The sequence below is a fragment of the Suricata suricatta genome, chromosome 6, assembly GCF_006229205.1.
Source record: "Suricata suricatta isolate VVHF042 chromosome 6, meerkat_22Aug2017_6uvM2_HiC, whole genome shotgun sequence".
NCBI classification, from domain to species: domain Eukaryota; kingdom Metazoa; phylum Chordata; class Mammalia; order Carnivora; family Herpestidae; genus Suricata; species Suricata suricatta.
Window position 1 is genome coordinate 580,034 of NC_043705.1, and position 8,679 is coordinate 588,712.

Genomic DNA, 8,679 nt, shown 5'->3' on the forward strand with positions numbered 1-8,679 from the left:
TGTGTGTGTGTGTGTGTGTGTGTGTGTGTGTGTGTGTGTGTGTGTGTGTAGGGTCCTGCCCCAGCTGTGGTACTCCCCGGGTGTGTGTGTGGAGGGGTGGGTCTTGCCCCAGCCGTGGTGGTCCCGGTGTGTTTGGGGGGGGGTAGGTTCCCACTCTATTCAGATTGTGCTGGGGCCTACAGAGATGGAACAGAGACCCCTCCCTCCTTCAGGTGACCCCGGAGGATGCCGGAACCATCAGTTTCCAAGTGGGCTCGTGCAGCTCGGAGGCCCAGCTGAAGGTCACAGGTGGGCAACCCTTCCCCCAACCAGCCCCTTGCTTGTGGATGTCTGTATTTCCTCCGTTGGGGAGTGGTTGGGGGTGGTGTGGCCAGAGGCCCATGCCTTCCTGGCGTGGTCTTGCCTTGGGATGGTGACCGTCCACCCCTTGATGGCTAAAGCCACAGACCGGAAAGATAGTGTGTGTGGGGTCCCTGCATGGGACCCATGCTGTCCTCAGGGGGAACATGTGGGCCGGGCCCTGCGGTGGAGTCCGGGCCTGGGGATCTGCACCCTGCAAGGGTCTACTCGTGTGCCACAGGCTGGCGCGCTGTGTCTACACTGACACCCGCCTGCATGTCCACAGATGTCCAAGTGGCACGTTTGGTTTTGCACAACAGCATACAAGGCCCTAGGCATGTAGGGAGGACCTGAAGACCTTCAACTTGGGTCATACTTTGTCCCCAGCACTAGTCGTCTCTGGGTGCCTGACCCTGTGCTGTCCTTCTCCTGGTTCTCAAGTTGGCCCCATGCCTCCACCACCCATCACCCATCTACACGTCCATCCACTACGCATTCACCACCTGTCTTTCTGTCCATCTACCATCCATTTATCTACCTACTCATCTACATACCCAACACCTATCCGTCCACCATTCACCCAGCCATCCTGCATTCCTCTATCTGCTGCTCACCTACCCATCCTCCATCCATCTGTTCACTCATCATCTACCCACTCATCCACCCACCACTTGCCCATCTATCCAGTCATCACCCATTGTCCATCTGCTCATCTGTCCATTCACCATTCATCCAGCGTCCATCCATCCACCCAGCATCTGTCCACCATCTACCTGCAGGAGGGCCAGAGTCAGCTCTGCCCTCAAGGAGTCCCCAGTCTGCTGGTGGAGCTGGACATAGAGACGGAGTGTGCCCTGAGTCTCAGGTGCCCCACCAGCCCAGATCTTGGGAGGGTGGACAGACGCAGTCAGCTTTGTGGACTGTGGGGCTGGGAAAGCTCCAGAGTGCAGTGGCGTCCAGCTGAGTGATGGGAGAGAGGCAGTATCCTGGGTGTCGTGAGCCAGGCGGGTCCGGGAAGAGCCTAGTGTGTTCTTCGGAGTGGGTGTCTGTGAGGGGGCCGTGTGAGCCTGCAAGGGCTGCGCCGTGGCCCCCTCCTGGCCTGCTGTCCCCAGTTGGAGTGTGCTGGCTCATGTACAGATACCTGGCCATGGCCTTATGAGCAGGGTCATGGGCATGGGAGTCGGGTGTAAATGGGTGTCCTGGTAGGTGGCATATGGACAAACTTGGGAACTCTGTTGGCGACGGGAATGGGGAGGTGGTGCAGTAAGGTGGGGACACAGGTGTGCACTTTTGGAAAAGTGTGGAAGGGCAGGTGGGGTCTGGAATGTCAGTGGTGCACCCCAGGAAGGACACGGGGAGGGGGTCTTCTGCGGGAGGGCCCAGCCATGGTAGTTAGAGGGGTACAGAGCAGGGATCGTCTGCATCTGGGAAGCCTCCGGGTTCGGGCCCCCGTGTGACAGGGCAAGAGGCAGTTGCCATGCGTCACTGGGCCCCCAGAATCTGAGGGCTGGAGGGACTTCGGGGCACATCTGGGAAAATGGACCTCAGGGGACAGAGAAACATCTGCTTCCATATGTCCAGGGATGGCGGTCTAACTTCCCAAGGGAGATCCCCATGTTGTCAGAGCCGTGGGCCCCCCGGCTTCTCCTCCCCACTCCATACCCACCCCATGGATTGGAGCCTTGGGCTTTGCCTGCTCTGTGTCCTGAACAGGGCGTGGATGGAGGCGACCAGTCTCCTGGGGGGAAATGGGACATGTTCTGATGAGGATGCTGGGTGAGGGGGCTGAGCTGGCCCGCCACGGGCTTGCTGTGGGCAGCCTCTGTGTCTCATTCTGCAAGCAAGGCGGGTCAGCTGGCCTGGGTGGACGTCAGCCCCAAGGCAGGCCCTGCAGACCCCAGGCTGGCAAGCCCCCCTCCTCTTGCCCTCTTGCACAGAGGCAGCACCATGCCTGGTACGTGGCTTGCAGAACGTGGACGTCTTTGCGGGGGAGGTGGCCACGTTCTCCTGTGAGGTGTCCCGTGCGGGGGGGCCGGAGGCCCGCTGGTGGCTGGATGGCACCTTGCTGCAGGATGGCCCCGAAAGTGCCATCTCCGTGCGTGACGGGACCTTCCACTCCCTCACACTCTCGGGCCTGGGGGTTGCCGACTCAGGCACCATCACCTACCGCGCAGGGCCCCTGGTCTCCACGGCCAAGTTGTTGGTCAAAGGTATTGGCCAATGGGACCCTGCCCTGAGCTGGTGCTTCTGCTCCTGCTGGCTCCACACGCTTGCTGCAGGCTCCCGGGGTGGTGGGTCCTGGGCATTGCTCCACGTGTGCTGTGGGCAGGTGTGGTGGCCGTCTGCTGTCTCGATTTGTGGGGCAGGAGGCCGGGCCTGGGAGAGGTGAAGCCAATCCCCCACTCACTTCCTGGTGGGGCGCCGGGCCCGGCTTCCTGCCTGGCTACCACTCTGGGGCTGTCCGCCCTCCTGGGCCTGGCCTGCTCTGTCCCTGCTCAGTGCTGTTTCCCTGGCTGTGGGCTCAGTTGGGGTCCTGTGACATCTGGGAAAGAGCCAGCCTTCGTGGAGGACAGCAGTGGGGTGTCTGGTGCTTCACTCGGTGCGTCTGTGGAATACGTGTGGACATTCACCCACGTCCAAGTTCTTGAGCAGGGTCGCAGCAGGCTGAGACCAGACAGGGACCCCGAGGTTGGCGAGGCACCCAGGGGCCCAGCAGAGTTCATAGACCCTGAGCCAGGCCTGAGGGCTTTCCGGGGGGTGTCGTGTCCCCGCTGAGGCAAAGCACGCCCTGGGCCACAGCTGGGGAGGGAGGCAGAGGGTTTAGGAAGGGCCCAGCCCCAACAGGATGAGCTGGCAGTGCCATCTACCCCGAGGTGGATACTGGGGGCACGACTTCCCCCAAGAGGAGGGGCCTGGGCCACCGTGACGGGTTCCCCTCCTGACGCAGCCCTGCACTTGCTTGCCGCTGAGCCGCTGAGAGCACGGGCGGGGTGGGGGTGGGGCGCCGCGGCGCCGCGCCAGCTGACGCGTGACCGGGGTGTCGGCCGACAGATCCCACGGTGGAGGTGGTCAGTGCCATGCAGGACCTGGCCGTGGAGGAGGGCGGCCCGGCAGAGCTCCTCTGCCAGTACTCGCGGCCCGTGCAGGCCACGTGGAAGATGGACGAGCAGGAGGTGCGCGCCGACGGGCGCCGCGTCATCATAGAGCAGGACTGGACCGTGGCCAGGCTGTCCTTCAGGCCAGCCCTGCCCTGCGACTCTGGCATCTATTCTTGTGAGGCTGCGGGCACCCGCGTGGTGGCCCTGCTGCAGGTGCAAGGTGAGGCCTTGCACGGCTCCGGCATGGCTGTGGCCATCCTTCCCGGTGCAGAGGCGGGCGTGACAGGCATGTGGCCCTGCTGGAAAGACAGGGCCCCAGCAGGCAGGCCCCGCTCCTCCCGGAGCTGCCTGACAGGACAGGAGGGGGTGCTGGGCTGCGCGCCCCGAGTCCCTGATCTTAGCTGGGGTCCTGGAGACCCGTGTCCCCCCACCCTGCCGTACCCTCTGGGGGACCAGGGGTGGGGGGCGGTTGACTACATCCCCCTGGGGGAGGGTCCTCACTTGGCTGCTGCCAGTTCCCAGTTGGGAAGATCCGAACGCTTCCCAGCGAGGAGTGAGCTGGAGACGGTCGTGAGAGGGCCGTACTAGCAGGAGGAGCAGGTCCTGGCTCTGTAAACGGTGCGTTTTTCAAGCACCGTTTTCCGGTCTCTGGAGGCACAGCTCGGAATAGACAAGGATCCCTCCTTCCAGGGGGCTGTCCGTCTGGGAGCTGAAGTTGGATGTGACAGCCGCTATGGGGAGGGGCTGCCCTCTGAGCCCAGGCCTGAGAGAGGAGGGAGGGCAGCTGAGGCACGTGGCCATCTGGGCAGGGTAGGGGACAGTGGGGCCCAGAGGGGCAGGAAGGACAGGGGCTCGCTGATGCTTTGACATCTGGGAGATCTGACCCCCGTTGTGCTGTTGATTCTGATGCGGGGAGGAAAGGGGCTGGGACGTGGGGAGATCTGGTCTGTGTGAGGAGCCCAGGGCTGGGACGGTGGCCAGAGGAGGGACACGGGTGTCCTGAGATGTCCTGCCCCCGCCGCTCCCTGGGGCTCGCTGTCCGGAGCAGACGCCCCTACCTGCGGGGCATGCGGACTCTGGGCAGGCTGGGATTGAGCACTAAGGCTGTGAGCAGCTTCCAGTCGGGTGTGTATCCCAGAGAGCAGTTGGGGCTCTGGGCCTGGCTGCCCCACGCCCCATCGCCACATGGGTCACGGTCACACCCTCCCCAGCACCGGGCCAGCCCTGGGTCACCTGCTGCTCTCTCCTGCCTCACGCGTGCCCCCACCCAGCTCAGTCATGCCCAGCCGGAGATTCTGCCTCCCCCAGGAAGCCGCTCAGACTGTTCCCACTGGCATCACTTGCCCTACAGGGGGTGTGTCGTGGGGATGGGCCGTGGCAGGTGGCAAGGCAGTGCAGCCGGGCACGGAGTTGCCGTTGGGGCCTGGCAAGCCGAGTCCTGAGCTCACGGCTCACACGTCAGACACACGTCCACTTATTAAGTCTGGTGTGCTGTGTGAACCAGAGAGCTGGAGAGGGGTGGGGGGCTAGGGCAGAGGTTCTCCGGTGCCTGTGAGTGAGGGGGCAGCCCAGCATGTCTGACAGCACTGGCTGGGGATTGGGAAGAAAGGAGGCCATTTCCAGAGTCCCATGCTGCAACCCGGGCAGGGGCATAATTCTTGCGGGGGGCAGGGTTTGAGCCTGGCTGTGGGCCAGCAGCGTTGGGAACACCTGTGTGGCTTCTCACCTGTCTGGTGTGGAGAAGTGCCCCCTCCCTGGCCACCAGCCAAGGCAGGCTGCAAGCATGGTGATGGTATGGAGCAGACAGGGGCCTCAAGAGGCCTGTGGTGGTCCCAGGTGGACACTGTGTACTGCCCTCCACTGGGCCCCGCTCTGGTCAGCTCCTGAGCCCTTCTAACGGGGGTGGGCTCTTCCACCTGACTGCCTTCCTCCCCGCAGCCAAGAACACCGTGGTGCGCGGCCTGGAGAACGTGGACGCACTTGAAGGCGGCGAGGCACTGTTCGAGTGCCAGCTGTCCCGGCCTGAGGTGGCCGCCCACACCTGGCTGCTGGACGATGAGCCTGTGCGGACCTCCGAGAACGCGGAGGTGGTCTACTTCGAGAACGGCCTGCGGCACCTGCTGCTGCTCAAAAACCTGCGTCCGCAGGACAGCTGCCGGGTGACCTTCCTGGCGGGGGACGTGGTGACCTCCGCGTTCCTCACAGTCAGAGGTTAGCCGTGTGGGGGACGGGCTGGGGCCTGGGGGGGGCGTGTCCCTGGAGACCCCTCCCACCGGATGCCTCTCTGCAGGGGTGTGTGGGGCGGGGCGGAGCCAGGCCTCTGAGACCCCTCCCACCGATCCTTCGCTGTGGAGGTGCGGGGTTGGGGGCTGGGGACGTTGGCTGAGGTCGTTGGTCTTTGAGTCTCCTCCTGCCTGAGGCAGCCTCCTCTCCTCAACTAGCGGCCGGGAGGCGGGACCCGGCGGCCCGAAGGTTTCCCGGGCCCGCCTCCCGGCCCCCTGGGTCCGTGCGCTCACCGCACACCACGGCCCCGCAGGCTGGCGCCTGGAGGTACTGGAGTCCCCGCAGGACGCGGCCGTGCGAGCCGGTGGGCAGGTTCACTTCAGGTGCACGCTCAGCGAAGCGGTGCCAGTGGGCGAGGCGACATGGTACATCAACGGGGCCGCCGTGCAGCCGGACGACCCTGACTGGACGGTTACCGCCGATGGCAGCCGCCACGGCCTGCTGCTGCGCGGTGCCCAGCCACACCACGCTGGCGAGGTCACCTTCGCCGCCCGCGACGCCGTGGCCTCGGCGCGGCTCACCGTGCTAGGTGGGTGGCTCGGGCCGCCTGCCGCAGGCTGTGTCCAGGGCTCTGCTGTTTCATCCCCAGGGGCTGCCACCCAGGTGGGCTCGGGACACACGGTCTCCCCGGTCCAAAAGCGCACGACCTTTGCCCTGTCAGACGGTCGGGGCCGCGGGCACAGCGGCTCACGGGACTGCGCCGGCTCCGCGCCCCAGGGTCAGACCCCCGGCGGGCAGGGCTGGGCACCGCGGGCGCCGACCAGGGGCCTCCACTGACCAGCACCGTCCCCGCAGGCCTCCCAGACCCTCCAGAGGACGCGGAGGTGGTGGCACGCAGCGGCCGCTCCGTGACGCTGTCATGGGTGGCGCCCGCAAGCGACGGTGGCGGCGGCCTCTGCGGCTATCGGGTGGAGATGAAGGCGGCGGCCACGGGCGAGTGGCGGTTGTGCCACGAACTGGTGCCTGGGCCAGAGTGCGTGGTGGATGGCCTGGCCCCCGGGGAGATCTACCGCTTCCGCGTGGCGGCCGTGGGCCCAGCGGGGGCTGGGGAGCCCGTGCACCTGCCCCAGACGGTGAAGCTCGGTGAGTGGCTAGCCTGCCCGCGGTGGGTGGGGGTGAGGTCCCGCCGGGAGCGCTCCCGCGTCCTTGCTGACGTGGCTTTGTTCCCAACAGAGCCCCTGGAGCCCGTGCCCGCGGCCCCCGTGTCCACACCTGCGGTCCCCGCCCCGGTGCCTTCAGTCCCGGCCCCTGCGGCCCCCGCGTCCACGCCTGCGGCCCCGGTCCCCGTGCCTTCGGCCCCCGCGCCTGCACCTCCGGCTCCCGCTCGCCCAGCTCCAGCGCCTCCCGTTCCTGAGAGCCGGCAGGTGGCTGCGGGCGAGGACGTGTGCCTGGAGTGCGAGGTGGCCGAAGCGGGCGAGGTTGTCTGGCTGAAGGGGACGGAGGTCATCCAACCCAGCGGACGCTTCCAGGTCCTCTGCCGGGGTCAGCGGCAGACACTGGTGATCCGGGGCTTCTCAGCGGAGGACCAGGGGGAGTACCGCTGCGGCCATGCCCGCGACCCGGCCTCTGCAGCCGCCTCCTTCCAGGGTACGTCCTCAACCCGGTGCAGGCGGGGAAACCCTGGGGCGTGGGAGTCGGCCGGCCCCTCCTCTTCATCGGCTCCTTGATCCTCTTGGGCAGTCCCTCGCACACCAAAGAAGACTGAGGTCTGGTGGGGAGAGCACAGACCCAGTGGAGAACCTCTTGTCAGGATGCATACAGCGGCACCTCGGCCACACTGCTCCCTGAGCAGGGTCCTGCCCAACACATCCCTTGGTGCCCACTGCTGGTCCCCTGCCCTCTGAGCCTCCTCCCCATGCACAGGGAGCCTCTGTGCTCAGACTCCTCCCCACTCTGATCCCTTCTTTTTTGTGCTGAGCCCCTCCCCCACCCCAGGACAAGCCTCCCTGTTCTGACACCTTCCCCGGGTGCTCTGAGCCCCTTCACACTATCAGCCCCCTTGCATCTGCACTAACCCTGGCCCTGCTGCTCCCCTGGGCTCATTTCTCTTGTTCAGGTGCCCGAGGTAGGCCGAGGTCTGGAGGCTGAGGCCAAGAGGGCAGTTCAGAGCCTCGGAACCCTTATAAAGATTAGACCTCCAGAACACCACACTCGGCCGCCTGGGGGTGAGGGTCTGTTTCCACCCCGCCGACCAGTCTCCTGTCCTTCTCAGTGGTGCTGACCCCAGGACCTGGGGACGAGGCCCCTGCACAGCCCAGCCTGCCCCCCGAGGCAGCCCAGGAGGGTGACCTGCACCTGCTGTGGGAGGCCCTAGCCCGGAAGCGCCGCATGAGCCGTGAGCCCACGCTGGACTCCATCAGTGAGCTGCCTGAGGAGGACGGCCGCTCACCGCGCCCGCGGCCGGAGGCGGAGGAAGCGGCCCCGGACCTCTCGGAGGACTACTCCACGGCCGACGAGCTGGCGCGCACCGGCGAGGCCGACCTCTCGCACACCAGCTCCGACGACGAGTCCCACGCCGGCACTCCCTCCCTGGTTACCTACCTCAAGAAGGCTGGGCGGCCCAGCACCTCACCCCTGGCCAGCAAGGTGAGTGTGCAGTGTGGCCTGTGCGGAAGGGCCTGGTGTCTCAGACCTTCGTCATTTCTCCATCAGCTGTCCATCTGCCCATCTAACATCCACTCATACAACCACCTGTCCACTCACCACCCATCTGCCACCCGTCCTGTGTCCATGCATCATCCGTCCACCACCCAGCCACCCACCCACCCATCCACCATCCATTCATCCACCACCCACCCATCCCCCATGTATCCATCCACCCATTCACCACTTGCCCACCCATCCCCCATCCATCTATCCACCACCCACCCACCCACCATCCACCTAGCTGTTAAGAGCTAAACTGGTCTCTATGGTGATCCTCACCGCCTGTCAGCCCCTGTCTGGGTAACCGTTTCAT

The 8,679-nt window shown here is 65.5% G+C and overlaps 1 protein-coding gene across 1 annotated transcript in view; it reads left to right on the top strand.

The window, feature by feature from the left end:
• The window catches only part of OBSCN (obscurin, cytoskeletal calmodulin and titin-interacting RhoGEF), a 147,502-nt gene that overhangs the window by 96,337 nt on the left and 42,486 nt on the right, over positions 1-8,679 (top strand). Inside the window, 6 exon segments of the mRNA XM_029941729.1 lie at positions 213-288; positions 5,376-5,648; positions 5,974-6,249; positions 6,516-6,803; positions 6,894-7,307; positions 7,933-8,306. Coding sequence (XP_029797589.1) covers positions 213-288; positions 5,376-5,648; positions 5,974-6,249; positions 6,516-6,803; positions 6,894-7,307; positions 7,933-8,306 — 1,701 coding nt within the window.